Source organism: Rhipicephalus sanguineus, chromosome 5, assembly GCF_013339695.2.
Source record: "Rhipicephalus sanguineus isolate Rsan-2018 chromosome 5, BIME_Rsan_1.4, whole genome shotgun sequence".
Lineage (NCBI taxonomy): Eukaryota > Metazoa > Arthropoda > Arachnida > Ixodida > Ixodidae > Rhipicephalus > Rhipicephalus sanguineus.
The window spans coordinates 114,907,452-114,928,705 of NC_051180.1; the positions used below are offsets into that span (position 1 = coordinate 114,907,452).

The 21,254-nt window shown below is 45.3% G+C and overlaps 1 protein-coding gene and 2 non-coding genes across 3 annotated transcripts in view; 2 read left to right on the forward strand and 1 right to left on the reverse strand.

Annotated features, from left to right (window-relative positions):
- Nucleotides 1–222: 222 nt before the first annotated feature.
- Nucleotides 223–21,254, reverse strand: part of LOC119394157 (glycerophosphocholine cholinephosphodiesterase ENPP6-like) — a 79,304-nt gene continuing 58,272 nt past the window's right edge. Inside the window, 8 exon segments of the mRNA XM_049415677.1 lie at nucleotides 223–4,473; nucleotides 8,351–8,462; nucleotides 9,224–9,367; nucleotides 10,600–10,755; nucleotides 11,820–11,929; nucleotides 15,167–15,351; nucleotides 19,335–19,360; nucleotides 19,362–19,513. Coding sequence (XP_049271634.1) covers nucleotides 4,178–4,473; nucleotides 8,351–8,462; nucleotides 9,224–9,367; nucleotides 10,600–10,755; nucleotides 11,820–11,929; nucleotides 15,167–15,351; nucleotides 19,335–19,360; nucleotides 19,362–19,513 — 1,181 coding nt within the window. The 3' untranslated portion in view covers nucleotides 223–4,177.
- On the forward strand, nucleotides 16,274–16,347 carry Trnas-gga (transfer RNA serine (anticodon GGA)). Its single transcript has one exon. It is a non-coding gene; the product is annotated as a tRNA-Ser (tRNA).
- On the forward strand, nucleotides 16,552–16,625 carry Trnas-gga (transfer RNA serine (anticodon GGA)). The gene has a single exon. It is a non-coding gene; the product is annotated as a tRNA-Ser (tRNA).

Below are 21,254 nucleotides of genomic sequence, written 5' to 3' on the forward strand. Positions count from 1 at the left end.
AGTAATCGCGGAGGTCACGGCTACACTGCGCCAGTTTCACGTGCTCCTATCGAAAGAAAAGCCGATTTAAACGAGCAGTAGTTGTTTCACGTCGTGATTGAATATGACAGCGCCCGCGAGATTGCAGTGAAAATGATTACGGTGTTCTGACACCGTGTGGCACTTACCCACAATATAGGGTTAAAATAAAAAAAAAACGTCAGTTGACACAAAATTAGCTCTTTTTGCAGCATTTTCTTTTATTTGTAAAGATCACATAACATCATGCTCTCATGCTCATACTGTTAATTAAAAATACTTTATTAAGCAATTTTTCACGTATGTCGCGAGGCCTGCTAACATAATCGTTGCTACAAAAAAACGAAAATCGACTCTCTGCCGTTAACGGCACCGAAGATTTGTTCCGGCTTTATGTATGACAGTAACACCTTTGCCAGCGACTGCTATTCTGTATACAGCATTGAAATGGTTTGTCATATGGACCTGTACGATTGTCTCTTGGTGACTCCGAAGCAACAAAAAAATATTCCATTTATACAACCTAATTTGTAGCAATACTGGTAGATACTGTTTGTTAGAAATGTTCTGCGATGTGAGAACCGTTACTTTCGTGATCACCGTTGTATGCGCGACACTACAAAAAATAGGCACAGCCAGAAAAATACGCGTAGAACCTCAGCACAAACTAGCAATCAGTTTATTGATGCGGAGAAAAAAACCGCAATAACCAATTTTTCTTGCGATCTCCAGTGTGTTCGTAGTTGTACGCAAAGAAAGTTTATAATGTTTAACCAACCAGCCCCATTCCAGGTTTTTCATTAATTTCAGCTAGTTAAATGCGCGCCGTACTTTAATGTGTTGGCTAAAAAGTTCACTAACCTGGATGTACTGTCGGGAACAAAAATTGTCCAGGATACGAGATTTGCGGAAAAGCTCAATTGTCGCTTTGACCGAACACATAGTCCCTAATTTATAGTATCAGTTTATAGGGTTTCTGCTTTGCGTTATTCATTAAATTAGAAGGGTCACTAATTAACAGAGTGGATGTTTGTATTTGCCGCGTATACGTGTCCTGGAGGCTTTTGACCCCGAGATTCCTGTACATAGGTGGCTCTTATCAAAGCCGTGCACTGAGCGATCTGTGTACAGTAGGACCAGCTCGATCAGGAAAAAAAAAAGTATGGCGCAAGAGCTCACTACGTGAACGCACATAGGCAACAATTAACACTGGTTGTCGAACGGGCATCGAAAATGACACGGGAGAAAAAAGAAACTAGTTCAGCATCGGAACAACGTCAACATGGTGAACATTTGGATGAGTAAACTTGGACAGGTGACTGACGGGGGGTGTATGAGATACAACAACGTGCAGATGTATACAGTGCATCGAGACCTCTCAGACACATTGAACGCGCTTCTATCGCGAGAGGTGGCTACAACCATCTCAATGAAATATTGCCATAGAAAGCATGCTCATACTAGCGCGTTCGAAGGCTACGTTTTTATTGAAAGAACTGCGCTAGAAGCTCTCTTTTTTCATCCTTTGTGAGTGAGCTAATACAAAGAGGCAGTGCAAACGTAAAGCACTTAGCGGCTGTTTTTGTTCATGTCTGCGTGCGTGACGCGATGTGCAGCAGTGTGGAGCAACAACCGTCGCGTCAATAAAACGAGAAGCACGAGAAGCGCCCAGCTAAAATGTCCTGTGTGTGGGCACGAACAGCACTGAACTATACGTGACGCTTGCAAAACACGTTGTCACGCTGCCTTATGAGTCAGCTGAACCTTTACGGGAGTTCAAGTGAAACACGTCTTTTCTCGTATTGCATCTTTCCTCGATGGTAATGTACTACCGTAGGTCAGTTTATTATTCTCTTTTAGCGTCACTTCATAACGCAGCCCAAGTAACCCAGTTCAAGTGCGCGCTCACTGAGTACATCCTCTCCCTCAATTTCTAAAGAAGCTAATCAATTATTATGGTAAGCGTTCAGTGTGCTTAGTTCAAACTAGGGTGTTACTAGAGGACCGGATAAAGGCGTCTCCTGTAAATGTGTGGTACCAACGCGTGTCAATATTAACAGAGACAGCTTTCTAATCGCTGCGTCATCGTTCTGTGGTCCAAGAAGTGCAATTTCCTGTGTCTTAGAAAACGCCCTGAAATTACGCGCGACTACATACTGCAGTATCTTCGCACTTCGCTCAGCATGACGAATGCCTTCACACATACGATGCTCAGAACCGTGCAACTTTTTTTAGTGACGCTGTGACAGGGACAAGTTTAAGGGCAATGAAATGATGCCATGAACATATGTGATTGCCATTCAGCTGGGTGACATATTTGCTTTTGTGTTTAACATATTAACAACGAAAACAGCGAGACAAGTAATCAGTGTTGTGCGACTTTCGAACTTGCTTCCACTCATTATCAATAAATATCATATATGCATTGGAAGTAAATTATGAAGGACCGTAAAGGTGTGCTCAAAGAAACTGTATGTTCTTCATTTCTTACAACATATTCACGATAAACCACTGGAGTGCTAGTTTACATCCTAGCCGATTGCAAGTGTTCGAGGAATGCATTGTGTTCTAAATGAACTATGGACGTGCTGTGCAAGCATAGAAGGAAGATAAAAAAAAGAAGAAATGAAAGATAAACAAAACATGAATGATACCTCGCTAGGAACGCACAGCCACCATACTTGCAATGCGTCGTAACTTGTCCTCCAAAGGAATCGCTGAAGACCGATGAGATGAGATATTTTGAAGCCACGCTTTTCCAAGATTGTGATTGTAGAGACTATAGCTTGAGTGATTCTGTGCGTAGTATCTGTTCATGCATGCCGCCACAATCCTCAGCAGCAGCGTGAGGATAGCGTACACGGCAGTCAGTGTTGAGAGGTGGCAGGTGCAAATAAATAGAACTCCCACACCAGGTTCAGAGTAGGCGTGTACAAGGCTGAAATAAATAGCCGATTAAGAATACATAACAACTAGTTGACCGATTCGCTATATACACTCGCTCCCCCTCCTATTCCATTGCACTAACGCCTTCCCCTTACGTACAGTCGTTGACACATCGAGGTATTTTACGAAATATGAAAACAAAATATCCTCTCGTCTTTGAATGCTCTGTATAGCCATATATCTTTCTTGTTCTGCGTCGTGTGCAAGCACTGTGCAAGCCAGTATTCGACATCTACCTAAATAGACGAATTCGACCAAACCATTCCTTTTTCCAACTTGCCGAAATGTGCCTAGCGACTGGAACCACTTTACGTTAGCTTAGATAACATAAATACAAGAAACGGAATGACGTAAGTGAGAAGGTAACAGGCGTAGTGGATAAGAAAAGTGCTCACGGGAAGAGAGTTCCGGGCTGAATGACTTCGTAATACGCGTGTCTTCTGATCTGACAAGAGATGTTCAACAGAACAAAAGAGCTTGGTGTTACGTTAGTTGATCGCATCACCGAAATATATTATTACCTTGTTAATCAAACTAACACCATGAGCACCCTCTGCAGCAGTCTTTCAGGAATAACAACGTTTGTTTGGGGACGCTGGTTCCAGGCGACCAGAGCCAGTCGTAGATGAAAAGGCAACAACTTATGCAAGATCCATCCTTTCGAGAAAACGTTTGTTATGACCCAACATATAATATTCGATTCGAGAAGGGGAAATTTCGAACTTCGTGTCATATCTGTCGTTTTCGAATGCTGAGTCAGACATTGCTGGGCTGCAAGAACTAGCTGGATCTACAGCGTCAATGCTGAACGTTAACGAGGGCGCTGACCAAAAAAGCTGAAGCTTAACTAGCAACCACACAAAGAGCGATTTGTTCGGTGTGATGACCGCAAACATCTGAACGGGTTTCCGTCATCAACGCATCGCTGCACTTTCACAAAACCGGCCGCTTCCTGCAGCTGTTACGGTAGGACCCGGACAGGGTTTCTGCGTTGTTGCTTATCCGTTGACTCTCGTTCCAGAAACAACAGCACAACCATTACGTAGCCGATATCCGGTTTCAGCTGACTCCTTAGAATGCACCGTTGGCCTGAGGCTACAAGAATCTACCCGGCCCTGTTTCATTTCAGCGTCGCTGGCGGTAACTGAGGGAGAAAAGAGTCTTTCTTTGGCACACACAACCGCTTTCGTGACGACAGCACCGTATATGTGTTTCAGAGGGCGTGCCGTGCGCAAAGCTGCGCCGACACGGCTGCCATAGCCAGCGCCAGGTGATCCACGAGTGTTGACCAGAGGAACGCCTGATGCCTGCCCAGGGTTGGGGACGACGCGGCGTTGCTGTACTTGGAGCTACCGTAGCGTGGGAAGTCCACCTCGGACTCGACCAGCCCTTCGTCCATCCGCGCCCAGGAACCGTTGTTGGGCTTCGGCTCGAGGCCGAGCGCGTGGCACATGAAGTTGTAGTGATCCACGTTGACCAGTGGTTTGATCACGTAGTCCCGCTTGATGCCTGTTATAACGAAAACGTGAATGACGTGACCAGAAGAGTGAAGATAGCCTTATCATAATTTCATTATATAGACTAATAGTACGTGCTGGGAGTCTAGTCGGTGCATAGTTTCAAGGAAAGGCAATGCGCATTTGAACAGCGCAAAAGGGAGCGTGAGGCCGTTGTCGTCTCTCGCCCCTGTGTGCTGTCCATTTTTCGAATAGCGTTTCTTTGAAATGATCTATAACGAGGATTTAGCGATTTTGAAAATGTTCTGCTGAAAAAAAGGCTTTCGATCAGCTTCTACAAAATTAAAAGAGATATCAGAACTGCACTGTATGCAGTATTGTATTAAACACATATGAGCCCCCTTTCTTAATCCAGATAAAGGATTTATTCATTATGTCCTTATTCGGTAGCCTTCGGAGGAATTAGCGTTTAGGGAGCAAAGCGATGTGTGTGAGGTCATTTCATAGCCACTGCACTCGTCTTGATGCACATACCGACAGGTGGAGTCACACAGAAGACAGACCAATAACCATTACCACGAGGGCTATAGAAGCCGTAGTTAAGCTCTGACATGGCTTTCCGATTCATTGTAAGTATAGAGGATGTTGACATCATGGCTGAGGCTGGCCACTCTTTCCCACTTGGCAAGGTAAAGCGAAGATAAGCAGACTCAATTAAGAGAAAACATTTAAAAATCTAGTTTCTGGAACGCGCCAACACATGGCTCATAGAAAATATACTTAACAACATGTAAACACTGCATCAGAACACATACAAATTCGCAGGAAGCAACAACAGATAGTAAAAAAGTGACACCACAGTGTATTACCGCTGTCACTTGCAGTTAGCATCAAGTTCCAATGAACCGGTCTAATATAGAACGCGCGTTGTAGAAAGTTGGCTGTCATTATGTAATCATTAGAGCCTTTTTTTTATTTTTGTAGTAGAACTTGACTAGACGTCGTGTTTCATGCCCTTAGCAGCATTGCTAGACCGCTGTCCAATTATCACACGCCGTGTTCACGGTCAATATCTTTACGATATTTCGTGTGGTTCGTACACAGACAAGTCTTCATCCATGGCAGACATCAGTTTTAGTATAGCGCCAAGTACATGTGCTGTGTTAACACAGTGGCAAGGACGTTATTACATGTGCGTTTCGACTTTCACCATATAAAATTTAACAAAATGCTTGGATATAGTAATCTCATTTTGTGATGGTTTCAACTGCGCCATAACAAGGTTAACATTTTGTACTAGTTGACACCATTACATTATGAACGTCAACCAACGAGCCCAGCTTTGGCGCTCTTCTATGGTAATCTCATCCCCCAAAATAATGTTTGGTAGCTGAGCATGTAAAATGACGCGCTGCTAAGCTTGAGGAAGGGGGTTTGCTTACTTGCTACTACGGCCGCATATCGATGGGAGTGAAACGCAAGATTACCCGTCTATTTAGATTTAGATGCGCGTTAAGAAAACCAAAATGGTCAAACATAGTCCGGTGGCCCCCGCTACGGCGTACTGAAGAATCACCTGGTGGTCTTGGCACGTAAATCCCGGAATTTAGTCTTAATTCCAAAAATTAATGATGGGTTCTTCTTTGTAGTTGAAGATATGCACCATTGCATACACCATTACTTTTCTTCTGTGTACTATAGTGCCGGTAACACTCTCAGAGCGACCATTTTTCTTCAGCAGAGGCTCTTCAGAGCCTTCGCACGACTGTTCCTTTTTTTTCGTGCTCCGACTTTGTTGCGAGTAACGATAACGCACCACTTGACTTTCCTGGCTCATCGTGACGGTGCGAGATATCGGCCCGACGCTCTGCGCTGTCACGCCGTCGCGCCATCTCGCGCCTGCTTGTGTATGCGGCGTCTGCCGAACTACCCTTGGAGCGCCAAATTGACACGCAGAACGTCGGTGATGCAGACATGTAATTAGGCTTGTAGTTAGCCCGCGGGCAGCGATGAAAACTATATAAGCTTCCTTTTGTTTATATCTTTTTTTTATCGCGCGCCTGCTCTTCTCTCCGCTCTCCTTTCCATCTTTCTTTCCCTTTCCCCCTCCCCTTAGTGTAGGGTAGCAAACCGGATGCTACAATTCTGGTTAACCTCCCTGCCTTTCTCTCGTTTTATTATCTCTCTCTCTGTAAGCTTCCATCGACAACTAACGCGCTCTCGACGACAGAAACCAACATTCTTGATACCTTTTCGATGCCTTTTAGCATTTGTCTTCGAGCAACAGCAGCAGTCCAAGAAAGATGCCAGTTGAATCGGACTTTTCGCTGCATCGTGTACGGCCGTGTATGCACAGCGAACGAACGAAGTGGACGAGGTAAGGGCAAACCACGTTTTCAAAGCTATTCCCTCTGGCAGATTTAGAGCCCCATCTCGAAGCCCTGACACTTAGGCCTCAAGCTAATGGGCGCGACTGTACATCCATTTAACCTTGGCAAACATGAAAAAGGAGAGCGCACCGAGAAGATGCACTTTTACTGTGTAGTGTATACGTGTTTTGCGAATCCAAGTCGCATAGCGAGCATGCGCAAACATCACATATCGAAAGTCCAACGCCGCGAAAGTCCGAGGTGCCTTGGGTATTATCTATCATCCCTGTCAGAGGTTTTTGAGAGAACTAAGACCAATGAAAGGCAAGAAAATCCTGAAGTTTTACATGCCATGAACAGTTTTAACGGGTAAATCTAACAGTTTGTGTGCGAGTTGTCACAACATTTGCGAGTTGTCACAACATTTGAGTTGTCACAACACATGCCTCAGCACGTGCTCTTTTACGTCTGCATTTACCCCAGCAATTTCTATAATGATTTACCTGCAGTTATGTTAGAGCATTCTGTAAGGCGCTTAGAAACCAATAACTGCAACGCATAGCTTGAACCCTTGTGCGCAGGGGTTGCGCACTTCTGTCAAGGGCTTCTTTTGAAGCGTTGTAATTTGGCCGTTTTCTATCTTTTCGCATGCATACCTAAAGAAAGGCCCACGCTAGATACTTACGTCTGCTGCTTATGCTGTCCCTTTCAGTGTTGCCTTTCTGAGAAAGCTAAGACTTTTAGAGAAAGTCAGATTCATGTTCTAAGTATTGTGAAATCGTGACGTAATAATTCCCGAGCACGTTTCTTCCTCTATTTTGCGTCAGTTTTAATCACAACATGCAAAAAACAAGTGAACCTAGAAATAAAAGCTTGGCGGCACTGTCAAGCCAAGAAGCAGCGAGTAAAAATCTTGGCGTTCGAGGGCGCCGTATATGTGATACGTGACGAAGGTAGTCGACGCAGGCAGACATGGACATCAGAATGCCACCTTTATTCTTTGTTAAGCTCATTTTTCAGACACCCCACATTTGTTCACACTGTCGTATCTTCTCGTATGACACCGGTTGCCGCTTACTTTCCCAAACTATAATGCAACCATCTATTCGCGAATTAGCTGTGAAGCCACAGATCGCGGAGGCTGATCATCCGCCAGCTTAATTTGTGTCCACAGCTGTATTAGGGATTCTCTCTGCAGAGTTCGATGCTGCCCATACAGTTGCATCGACTGATGCCATCATGCGCGTTCAAGTTCGCTCGCTCCATCGCTCTACGCAGTTCATTCGACGCTGTTTTCCTTCTCTTGGCAACCATTCTGTAGCTCTTCTATACCATCGGTTATCTTCTATACGCATTGCATTTTTTGTGCAGCTCCTTTTTTTCCTCGTATAATTTCATTCAAAGTGTCGGTTAAACCGCTTGGCTCTGTAACATACTGTAACCCACACTGCTGTCGCCATTTCCCTTAACGTCACGCCTGGAATCATTTTTTTTCGTGACTCGTGTGAAGCATAGCATTAGGCACAAATCTTGCGTAATGAGGAAGTGTATTATACAAACCTGGGCCCTGCGCGTAGAAGATGGTTCTCATTTCAGGAAGCTCAGGATCGTAGCCGTGGTAGCCGAAGAAGCGTTTCTTGTGGTTCACTTTTGTCTTGGTGCTGTCGCTTAGCTAGAATAGAGAGGGAGAGAAAGTCACCTGCGGCTTAAAATGTGCCACCTCACGTGCCGTGATCTTTTCACAACCGCCTATCTTGCAAGTTTAATAGAAGAATGACTACGGTGTTTCTGTTATCTCGTCATGCCAGTGCGAATTAATGTACCGCTAAATGTAATGAGTGGTTCTGCTTGTCACAGCGAGCAGGCAGCGCCATTAAGATAACTCCCTCGTTAAAAGTGAACATCGCTGAAGCATTTCAGGCTAGCAGGCTGCCCGAATTCCTTTCGGGCAGCCTGCTTTCCCGAAAGGGTTTGTTGCCTGCTACATGGGTTAGCTGTTGACGTTTCAAAGGCACCGCGGTACATGACGTTAACAACCAACCTGTTTGAATCTAACGCGCCAAGGATGACAAGGCGCCTTTGGCAAAGATAGGGCCCCCCATCGATCTTCAACAAACAGCGCAGGAGCGGACAACGGACAAAGAAAGGAGCAAAGAAAGGCGCTGCTCCTTTCCTTGTCCTTTGTCCGCTCCTGCGCTCTTCCTTGAAGATGGATTAAAAGCTAGCCCAATCTAAAACATTGCCCCGTATCGAAACGTTGGCCAGCGTCTCTGAGGCACCTTCTCATGTTCATTCAGGCTATCCGCACATTGCATTCCAATCAAGCTGTGTTATACGAAAGAAATCATTGGGGTCAGTGGCAAGGAGTAAAAGGAAACATCGAGGACTCTTTCACGTTTCTCAGGTATTTATCCGGTATGCCAAACTTCTCACCGGCAAAATGAAGTACTTCGGCGTGGTCATCAAGAACAGGGGCAGCACCCGAGGACTGTGCTTGATGTGGTATCTGGCCGGAATCTCGTCCTTGGTGTAGACCTGCAGGCCTTCTACCCGGGCATCGATCAGGGCACGGTGCAGCTGGCGAGACGCGACGAAACAAAAGGGGGGAAGAGAAAAAGAAACAACCTGAGCCAATGTGAGCAAATAGATGGCGACCGACCTCAAGAGGCCAGACGAGAGTAGCGAGTGCTTCACGGCCGCTCAGGACCGATATCGACCATTTGCTTGCAGCCGTAGCTCGTACACGTTAACTCTCGAAGCAAAGTGAGGCAGCTGGTATATAAGGCTTCTTTAGTATATATGTTGGCCCAACTATTCCAAACAGTATATGAGAGGAGGTTTTATACACTTAGAGCGGCGCTCATAGTGCTGAGAATGTGTGCAGGGCCGATCTTCTTTGCATGTATACTATAGATATGAAGTGTAAAGGTGCTTTCTGTCCACTTGTTTTCGTTTTCAGCCGAAGTTCGTTTCGAGCTAGAATACACGAGCACGTAGAAATGTTGATTGACGTATCGGCATCTGTCGCACCGACACTGGCGAGACTTTTTGCATTTAAAAAAAAGGAAACGTTGTAGTCTACCGGCTTTACGAGAAGTTTCTTGCCCAATCCGCAGCATTCTAGTACAAAGCTTTTTGACAACCGAGTAAAGAAAGCATCAAGTTCATGAATATCTAACATCTGCAGAATAGAAATCTTATAATTCTGTTACCTGCTCCTGTTAGAACATCTAAAGCGGGTAGAAACGATAGCTTATTATTATTATTATTATTATTATTATTATTATTATTATTATTATTATTATTATTATTATTATTATTATTATTATTATTATTGTTGTTGTTGTTGTTGTTGTTGTTGTTGTTGTTGTTGTTGTTGTTGTTGTTGTGTTGTTGTTGTTGTTGTTGTGGTGGTGGTGGTGGTGGTGGTGGTGGTGGTGGTGGTGGTGGTGGTGGTGGTGGTGGTGGTGCAATGTCAACGCTTCCGAGGACTGCGCTTATGTTTTCTTTGACAAATTTTGCCCTTAAGCTGCATATCGAGTATCTTTAGAACCTTTGCATTACGAATGGGTTGAAGCCTGTCAAAGCATGCGTTATAAGGGGGAAGATGACTTCATGCACAAGCGCGCACGCATGCGCGCATTCACGCATGCACGTACAAAAGCTTTACTTTAGGCACGCGTATCAAGCCTCTCTGGGCCGTTCTCCTTGGTATAGTACATGTCATCGTCGTTGTAGTGATTTTCGTAAACTCTTCATTTGGAATATTTTTTATCGTAAGCGTGCGAAACGATTGAACTGATACCTACCGGTCGGAACATGTCCTTCCTCGGAAGCACCATGGAATGGGATCCAAAGTTCAGCATGTACTTAATGTATGGCGAGTACTTGTCCAGCATGATGTCGGTGGTGGACTCAGGCCCCGTGTTGGCAATGCCATGATCCGAAACAACCATAAGTGTCACCTGCGTACGCGGTGGTGACCACCATTGCGGCAGTCAAACTCGACCATAAATGAGAATATATGTCTTGTATTGTAATGCCTTGGCGAAATATGGATGGGATTTGTAGGTTACTACCCACTAGTCTACTTTATCAACATTCGTCCTTTTTCCCCTTTGTAACTGTGACTTCCGAACGCTAGCTTTAGAACTTAGAGATTGATGACGTACGTATACGTTAGAAAAGGTGCAGATTTGCTGCGTCTAATAACACGCCTTGGTTAATACATCCCACCGTGGTGTCCTCGATAATTTATGCAATGTAACGCGTTGCTCGCTCTGTGCTTTTGTCCTCAGCGCCCCTCCACTAAACTTAACAGTTCCGATGCTGGTTCCTAATAACCTTGTGGCGCACAACTCGCGTGCAGTCGGGCTCGCGAGGGAATGCTGTCTTTCACTTTTTGGCTTTGTCTCCAACATCTTGGTGATAATTTCTCGGGAAGCTATAATAGAAAAAGCCAACAGCGACGAGAAGCTGTGGAGAACTGTGAATGCAGCATGGCTTGTCCCTTGGTCTTGTAACGCTAGGGACTGGAGCTTCATTTCTCACCTACATGTGTATACACTGTGTTCATCATTCAGTTACATTCCTGAGAAATTTCCATACATGTCTCCTTTCAATATAACAGAAACTGACGGCATTACGTTTCGTAGTTTCTGGATATATGCTGTTTCAATTGCGGTAGTTGAAAATCTTCGAGCGATATCAAAAGAAAGAGGGAATGCATTTCAGCAGCACCATATACGCTGTAGCCACAGTATCTGTATGCCACATTAACTTTAAGGTTACTTTGTCATGAAGGTCCGATCCTTCAGACACTCATCTCAATGCGGTCGATGCCGCCGGAAATGTAACAGGCAAACACGTGCTCAAGAAGCAAAGCAGCCTTGAAATTGAAAGGCTACTACGATTTTTTGCTTCTTAAGTGTTTTCAAATAACCTGCTACAATACGTTCATATTTAGAACTCTGAAGAGAAGGCAGGCGCACATTATGCAATGCGTGTGCTATTTTGTAGGCATGCTGACCTTTTGTGTGAGGTTGAGAGCTTCTAACTGGTCGATGAGATAATTCAAGTGATGGTCAAATTCCGCCAACGCTTTGTGCCTCTCCTTGCTCTCTGGACCACGGTGACGACCTGTAAATGCAAGGAAGTGTCAATTCAAGGGCATATTTAGTAATATCAGCATGCTCAGATTAGCCAACAGATGAAACATTGGTTGATGCGTACGTTAGGTATGCGCGATGAAAATTTCTCATAACAGCCGAATACTCTGTCGCATTACAGAGCACCATAATGTTGCAACGTCAGAAATTTGCGTCGCGGGCACAATCATTTATTTAGTGAGAGTTGAAGTTATGCGGTCAGAACGAGGACGTTTTTATCATAAGTGCCTTCGGGTAATACGTGAGGCTTGACGTCTCGTTACAGCAACCAAGATCCTTCACGACAAAGGAAGCCTTGGTTGTTGTTTAGTACAGATCATCGCCTATTCAAAGTGCACGCGAAGCCGAGAAATGCGTTTATGACGCAACCTCCGCATCGGCTTGGACGAATTTTTTTCTTTTTTCAAAGAGGGAAACCTAAATGTAAAAAAAAAAGATGGGTGCATGAAGTTAAGAAATCTGTAACTCTGAACAGAAAACAAATATCGCTTCTTTAAACCGCATTACGTACCGCGGTCAAGTTGACACAACAAAAAGAAGAAGATAATGTTTAATGAAGGGAAGAGAGGATAGGTTGAACTGAGGAGCATGTCTCCAACCTGCTACTACTGACCGGGGTAAGAGGAAACGGCAAAGACAGGAATGAAATGTTGGAGAGGTGACTATGCTTTGGTACCATGATGTACTTTATGCACGTTGTCCTATGCGTGGAATTGCGCTACACAATAACGGGAAGAATCTTCACATACCGCATGCTCTAGAGACGATGATCTAAGAGCGTCTGTCATAAAAAAGCAGAACTGACTCTTAAGAAGTGATTACGTGAGCAGTGATTATGTTTGATGGATCTTAAATGAGAACACATTTTACTGCAAAAGCTATCATAAGATCACAACAACAGTCGATTTTTGTGTTGTAGTTGTTCGCCGCTGCCGGTGTCCGTAAGCCCTATCGCGCGAAATAAGAAAAAATGAAATGAGAAAAACATTTCTAAGATCGAATGGGGTTTGAACACGGGCCCTCTGGGTGGCAGTCGAGTATTCCACCAGAAAGCCCCGCCGGTACTTGAACCTCCTTCGCAAAAACCCCATACAGGCGTCATGTCGAGCAAGGAATCGCGTTAGCATATGCAATGTAGCGTGGTAAAAGAGTAAAATATCAATTAGGCGTCACACAATGCGAATTGCGCAGAGTGGGTTGTTGAATGCTTCCAACCTATTACAAAGGGCTCAGCCATAATGCTTCATCGTCATCAGGCACAGCCCAAACAAAGTGAACATAATGCTTTACAGATGTGTAGCGTTTACCGCGCTTCTCCGCAAAATGACGAATAATGGCAAACTAGGTGCTTCCCTACTTCGCAAAAATTACGAAGATTTGTGGGGTAGTGGGTGCCCTGCATGTGTATTTGTATTAGTTGCCCCAAGGGAGTCTACAACAAGCACTAGAAAGAGCATCAGTACGTACGCCCATCAGTACTTACAGCTATGCGGAGCCTGAAAATATGCCTGCCGTAAACTTGCATCGAACGTCTCAATGAGAGATCACGCGCTTTTCCGGCACACGATCGCCAAGACCCCTGTGTCGCTGCCGCTGTCACACACGGAAACTTAATATGTGTTGGTGTGTGGGTGTTGTGTGTGTGGTGTGGTGTGTGTGGGGGGGGTGGGTGTGTGTGTGTTGTGTTGTGTGTGTGTGGGTGGGTGTTGTGTGTGTGTGTGTGTGTGTGGTGTGTGGAGTGTGTGTGTGTGGGGTGTGTGTGTGTGTGTGTTGTGTGTGTGTGTGTTGTGTGTGTGTGTGTGTGTGGGGTGTGTGGGTGTGGGGTGTGTGTGTGTGGGTTGTGTGTGTGGTGTGTGTGTGTGTGTGTGTGTGTGTGTGGTGTGTGTGTGTGTGTGTGTGTGTGTGTGTGGTGTGTGGGGTGTGTGGTGTGTGTGTGTGTGTGGTGTGTTGGTGTGTGTGTGTGTGTGTGTGGGTGTGTGTGGTGTGTGGTGTGTGTGTGTGTGTGGTGTGTGTGTGTGTTGTGGTGTGGATGTTTGGGTGTGGGTGTGTGTGTGTGTGGGTAGTGCCTCGCTCGCACACATTTCACAAACTCTGATTCAGCGGTTTGCCCGCCGTCCCCGACTACGCCCCTTAAATTCGGTTCGCATGCGCATCTAGACGTCTAAATGTTAAACAGAAAAACGGCATCGTTATATAAACTGCACCTGAAAATTAACGCGAAACCCTAGGGAATGTCCCTGGCAGAAACTTTTTATATGAAAGTGCATGTTTCCAGAATCTTCCTGCGAAGTTTAATGGTGCAGTGGACTTCTCAGTTACATGTCCCACCCGAATATTTTTAGGCGTTTCTAGAAGATGTGTGGTTGGCTGGGTTCTGGCAGAGTGCAAACACAATGGGCACTTTGGTAACTTTTTGCGGAACCTGGTACTAGATAGCTGACGATCTTTAGAACGCTTCGCACAAACCGTTTCCCACAATGCGCTCGATTTCAATAATTTTGCTGGCTTTTTTTAGAACTAATTAACACATCATGAGCTCTCACGAACACTGCTTGGTGAGAATCTTCACTATCCGTGAAATTGACGAGAGGCTGCGAGGGCATGACCGAATCCTGTTTCATTCTGCTCGAAGTTATTCAATGCTTGGAAGAGTTTAGATTGGCATGTCAGATGAAATACTTCCTAGTGGGATCATTTATTACCACGTATCGTGCAGTTCATTCGTTTTTTGGCGCTGTTAATATGCACATGCAATATCTGAGCAATATCACAGTAGATATGGTATTGCTGTCGCTATTTGCGGCAATGGCTACCTCTTTCACCTGTTTATCAGTAAAAAAATAAACAATAAAATTATTTACCTCAGTTCTTTCACACCAAGATGCTGATATCGGACAACCGGAAATAGTAAAGTCTGTGCAATAGTCACATGCTGTTTCGCAATGCCAACACTTTCTTTGGTGTTCTCCTGTTTACTTTTTTTAAGTATCAGCTAAAGAAAAATAAGTCAGTATTGGTGCTGTGACGGTGCAGAAACTGACATCTTCTTAAAACGCTGCCGTAGTGGAGGGCTGTATAGGTATTTTGACAAACTGGTGTTATTTCACCTAAGTTTAAATACGCGTGCGTTTCTTCACGCAGACTGCATTTAGTTCTTCATATATTAAAAATGTAACGCCGTTTATGCGTGCGTATAGTTTATGCTTACCGAAGTATGCGACTGCGCCGTACTGGAGCATGGCCAGGCTGAGCTCGTCGGTGTCGAAGACTTCGAGCACCTCGTCCAGCTTGTTCCGGAAGTCGTGGTCCAGGGAGCGCCAGCCCGGCACGGGGCGCTGGGGCATGCAGATGGCCGGCCGCGTCTCGTTCAACGCCACCTCGCAGCCCGGCCACCTGCGTCGGCGGTAAATGTGGTGTTGCAACGTGGGTCGCGTTGCAATAGCACATTTAACACACATGTACAACGATTGGTACAGCGTGCGTATTAGCGTCGTCTAGAAAGCACACTGGGTTTAATCGTCAGAGCGCGTGTAGCTTTCTTGGACCATACTGAGTTAGCCCATGCACAAAAGAGTCGGCTGTCCAGTTGGCTGATCACGCTCTGAATAGACTGTGTAGTAGAATACAACCTAAGAAGTCGGAAGAGGCCCTGCCCATACGACCGAAGCGCGGCAGCCGATCGCCTCTGCGACTAAAAAAATAGTCCCGCTCATGCACTCGGCGATGTGCTCCGAAGTCGAGGTCACCGTCCGTCCGGCTCATGACCGTCAGTCTAGAGTGCGCGTCAATTGGTGAAAGCTTGCGAACAGCCGATTTTGAGGAGGAAATGCAGCGGACTTCTAAAGTTGTATCCGGCTATAGTAACTTGAACTTCGAAGCGGGTGCAGTGGCAGAGCAGGGGCTGGATGGTGTGACTTTGCTCATCGTGCGGTGTTGGCAGACGTAGCCAAGTCTTCAAGAGTTAAACTGATTTGCAATATGTGCCCAGTTGCTTCGAGTTGTCGATGAATTCGCCCTCGCGCTGCCAATTGCTAGCTTCCTGGTTAGCTCAATTGGTAGAGCGACCGCCCCGGAAGGCGTTGGTCCCGGGTTCGATCCCCGGGCCAGGACGAATTTTTCGGCGACTAAGAGGCTTTATTTTTGAGAAATCCGTATGGATTTCCTTGTGGCTTTGTGCTACAGATGGGTGGTTGTCTATTTTCCCTTTCTTAACCCTTGCGCCACCTTGCGGGTTTCCGCAAAAACTGATTTGCAATATGTGTCAAGTTGCTTCGAGTTGTCGATGAATTCGCCCTCGCGCTGCCAATTGCTAGCTTCCTGGTTAGCTCAATTGGTAGAGCGACCGCCCCGGAAAGGCGTTGGTCCCGGGTTCGATTCCCGGACCAGGACGAATTTTTCAGCGACTAAGAGGCTTTATTTCTGAGAAATCCGTATGGATTTCCTTGTGGCTTTGTGCTACATATGGGTGTTGTCTATTTTTCCTTTCTTAACCCTTGCGCCACCTTGCGGGTTTCCGCAAAAACTGATTTGCAATATGTGTCAAGTTGCTTCGAGTTGTCGATGAATTCACCCTCGCGCTGCCAATTGCTAGCTTCCTGGTTAGCTCAATTGGTAGAGCGACCGCCCCGGAAAGGCGTTGGTCCCGGGTTCGATACCCGGACCAGGACGAATTTTTCGGCGACTAAGAGGCTTTATTTCTGAGAAATCCGTATGGATTTCCTTGTGGCTTTGTGCTACAAATGGGTGGTTGTCTATTTTTCCTTCTTCAAGAGTTACCTTACGAGCAGGTTGAGAATTTGTGCGAGTTTGGTAATTCGTACCTAAACTGCAAAAAATATGCTGGGAATAGAACCGCAACGACATTATTATAAGAAGATATCTGAAGCAGTGCTTGTCTTTGTTTCGCTTTCATTAACATGTGTTCTGTTAGCCTTTAAGTAAACGCAAGTTGTAAGTATTTCCATAATTGTTGTTTAAGCTATTTCACACTGGAAAAGTGGGAGCGCATTACAATTCGCTCCGAGTTTTCTCCTAAGTCTGAAACAGCCTGTACATGCTGTGAAACATTGTACTGGGGAACAGACACAAACTGGATAGGAAGGTACACACAACACCAGACTTCTACTTGAAGTCTTCAACCTCAAGTTCAACTTGAGTTCAAGTCTGGCATTGTGTGTCTCTTCCTACCTTGTCAGCGTCTTTGCTTGTCAGTATAATATTTCACAGTATTCACCAGAACCAACTAGCGCAGCTGTAAAAGCTTAGCCTGTACGTGTCCTCTTTACCCATGTCCTGACTACTATCCGCTTCTTCAGTTTTAAGTCGCTCAGCTAAGATTGCTGTTCGAACAGCGAGCTTTTAAATGCAAACCGTTTCTTTGCGAACAAAAGCCACTTTGACCGTTTCTGTCGGTTTATAAAGCCGCTTTCGTCTGGGTGCGCTCGCGGTCGCTTCCTTAGCTTGATGTAAGCCAAAATTGGGACAGGAGGATAGGAGTGCATGACGAACTGGACTGACAGGTCATGACATGAATAACATGACACTCCCGTCGCGTACGTCATGAAAACTTTTCCCACAGTCTCGTGTGGCGCATACCCGCATACCTCGGTCCATGATATGCGGGTATGCGCCTCGGGTTATTCATCGTCTATGTAGACCCAGGACAGCGAAAATAGTTACTGCAAATTTTGTGAGACACATTGCGTGGATTAAACAAGAGAAATACATGCGATTTGTTATAGTTGGTTGTTATAGTTTAGCCCGTCAACACTTCCACATATACTGCTTGACTCAAAAAGGTATAGCCTAGCGTTGCTTGTCCCTACAGGAATGCGCCAACGTACGCTGCTTGCACTTCGTTTTGATAGAAGTGACGTTTGTGCTGTAACGTGAGTGCTGGCGTTACGTCAGACATTGAGCTACCGTTTAGAAGCCAGTGTAGTCGACATGCCTGGTAAGCCCAGGGTATGCGCACTACTCATATTGCACAAAGATATCAATCCATAGAGTAAGACGTGTCTCCAACTGTGGCTGAGGAAGTTACTCGCTGAATGCTTCGCATGAAATCGATTCCTACAATGCTTGGGATCTGCCGGAATTTTCATTCCTCTCTATGCCCTATACAAGCTATACTCCTTAAAAAAAAACAGGAAATTACTTCCAACTTGTAAGATACTTGTTAAAAACTGTACTTTTGCTCATCTGGGTGGAAGACGCTGGAAGCAAGTAGAAAGGGGAAACTAAGTTGAAGATTCCATTCTCATTTTTTGCACTAAAACCGCAGCGTCGGTACATCAGTATCACGTCAAGGCGTTTTCTCTAAGGACCAACTTACGACACTTGCTAGGTTGAATGTTGAATCTCCTTGGTTCTTTTCGAATGCAACACACTCTTTCTAAATGATACAGATTTGACTTGACCGCAGTACATGCTATGGAAATTTGTGATAGAAAAGAGAAAAACCGCACGAACGTGCATTCGGTGCCGTGTTTTCAGCGTGCATACTAAAGATTAGTACGCGACGATTATTGTTGAAGTTATTAGCATGGCCAAAAAGTTCAGTTTTGAATTACACGTCAATTTGGTTTTGATAGAAGCGTGTCAAATACAAAGAATACGGGTCCGCCACTGTCTGTGCTCGGTTGTTCAAGTGCAGTCAACATTCAGATTGCTCATGAAAAGATCAAAGGCACCTAACTTGTCTTTGAAATAAAAAAATACAGCCATCACGAAAAAAAGCCTTAAGAATCAACTGTGCATACCTGGAATCAACTGCGACGGACAGTCCTGACCTTATCAGCTCCTTCTTAATTTTCGCGCTGGCTGAATGGATAGTGAATTACACAACAGGACCTCGATCAACAAGGACCACGTGATTCAACGTGCACCAGGAAGAAAAATATATACGTAAACAACTGAGTTCTGTTGCGTATTCACGTTTTCGAATCTGGGGAAGTACCTGTATCCATAACAGCCTTACACATATATACCTGCATATACGCCCGATGCGCACAAGCATGTTTCTCCAACGTTTTAGTTTAAAAGAAAACGGTGCTTGTTAATGGCTTGATGACGGAAGCATTGCCTGCTACTGACGTAATAATCATTTCGCTCAAGGTGGATACGTGTATACGGGTTCCCTACACAACTACGACGTATCAGAGTTCTTCCTATAGTTTGTCAGCGTTTTTGCACATCACTGATGACTGTGACCGACGTGAGTATGAGAACATCGCTCCAGCGTTCCCGAAATGAAGTGATCTTACGTGTGGAGTTCAGTGACGTATTCTGTGATAGCATATGTATGAATGAATGAGAATGAATGAATGAATGAATGAATGAATGAATGAATGAATGAATGAATGAAATACGCATACCAGTAGACAGCCGATCTCAGCCTGCGTCCTTTCAGCAAGCAGCCAGATGGGCTCGGCGCGCTCCCACCAGTGGGACCATGGCACCGAGCCACCTGCCATCTGCACGCCCAGGAACAAGTCACGCTTCTCGGTGTCGTACATGGCATCTGCCACAATGCCGTGTGACTCCGGGTACAGGCCTGGCAACCACCACGACAGGGTGAACATGCGAAGAGGGAAAGGGAAAATCGGTATCGAACTCAACAATCCACGTTCTGTAATCTCTTAGTCCAGCACGCTGCTTAGGAACGGTTGCGAAGTACGGGGTTTATTATATAGTCTGTCTCAGAATGTCAACAGCAATTCCCTTATTAAATAATTGGGTTTTGAGTGGGTGCAACTTCTTTCTTTAGTTCTCGATATGCTGTGACTGACCAGTAGCACCAACGCTTACTGCAATTATGTAGTAGTTGATCAAGTCAAGCCTTTGTTTCGCACGCAGGGACTCTTGCACATATGTATGGTCGTCACTGCCAGTCGTGAGGTCATTTGTGCGCCTAAATCTAAGCCTCTAGCATTTTGCCCCCATCGAAACGCGACTGCCGCGGACGGGATTCGATCCCGCGACCTTCAGGTCAGCAGTCGAGCCCCATAACCACTAGACCACCGCGGCGAGTAAGCAAGTTCCTAGCTACGGCACTAAAGCACACCGTAAAAGTCGTAAGGTACACCACTCAGTGCGCATTTCAATTTTATGTTTTCGCTTGACTGTTCTAAGGTTTCGTAAATGCGTAACCATCACATGTATCAAACAACGATGACATTCCATTTGCTCCAGGATATCAAAACAGAAAGTGTTTTCAAACTCGGTCCTACTATACTTGAGTAAGTAACTTATAGAAGAACAGAGAGCTGAGCTAGTTGGTAAGGATTCATTCTAAAAAGACAGGGCGTGCAAACACGGACACAAGAAAGAAGCCAGGACCCACAAACGCCGACTAACAACTGAAGAGCCGCACAACGGCGGAAAAGAAAGAAGGCACTAAAACTAGGGGTGTGCGAATATTCCAGTTTCCGATTCGAATCGAATACTACCTAATCGAATAATTCGATTCGGCTTTCGAATAGCTAGTATTCGAACTTTCGAATAATTCGACAGGACGAATGCCTAAAACGCGACAAAGGCCAATGGTGCAACTTGGTGAAGGTGGGGTGGCTAAAACTAACGCTAACGTCGTTACAATAGGCCTTTCGTTAGAACTTTCACCGATTTCCTGGTTCGAAAATGAGCGCATGTTTACTTTAGAGGAGATTACGTTATTTCAGGACGTAAAAAAAAAAAAGACCAGAAAAGTGGCGAGCTCTTCTTAACTTCGCTTCCGGACTTCTTGCATAGTTCGATCGCATATGCCGCATATGCCGCAAAGGCCGTAAAACATCCCGACTTTGGCCCGCAAAACCCTTGATGATTGGTTTCAGATGCGAAAATTTGTTCTCGCTGCGCATTCGCCACTGCTGCACTGACCACTCGTTCAGAAACTCCGTTCTGTCGGAAACTCCCATCGTTTCGGTGCGCAGTCAAAACGCTGCTGGGAACGGGCGCCCGAAGATTTTTGGGCCCAGAGCACCCATGGCGATGGAGCGCAATAACGTGACCATTGTCAGATGAGCTGTATTGCTCGGCCATAGGAAAAAAAAAAGCTATCTACCGTACCGCCCTCTGTTACCCATTAGGAGGTTAAAAGTGGCGCTGCTGACTAGAATGGCGGCTCTTCTATCAACATGGTTGCACGCCTATAAAAGATGGAAAAGAACAAAAAAAGACTCCCGAACAAGCGCGCAAGCTGTCACCACGCCGTAGCTTCCATGATTTTTTTTCTTGCCGTAACTGGCGGTGCACGCTTCGATACTATTCGATATTCGATATTTTCGGCCACTATT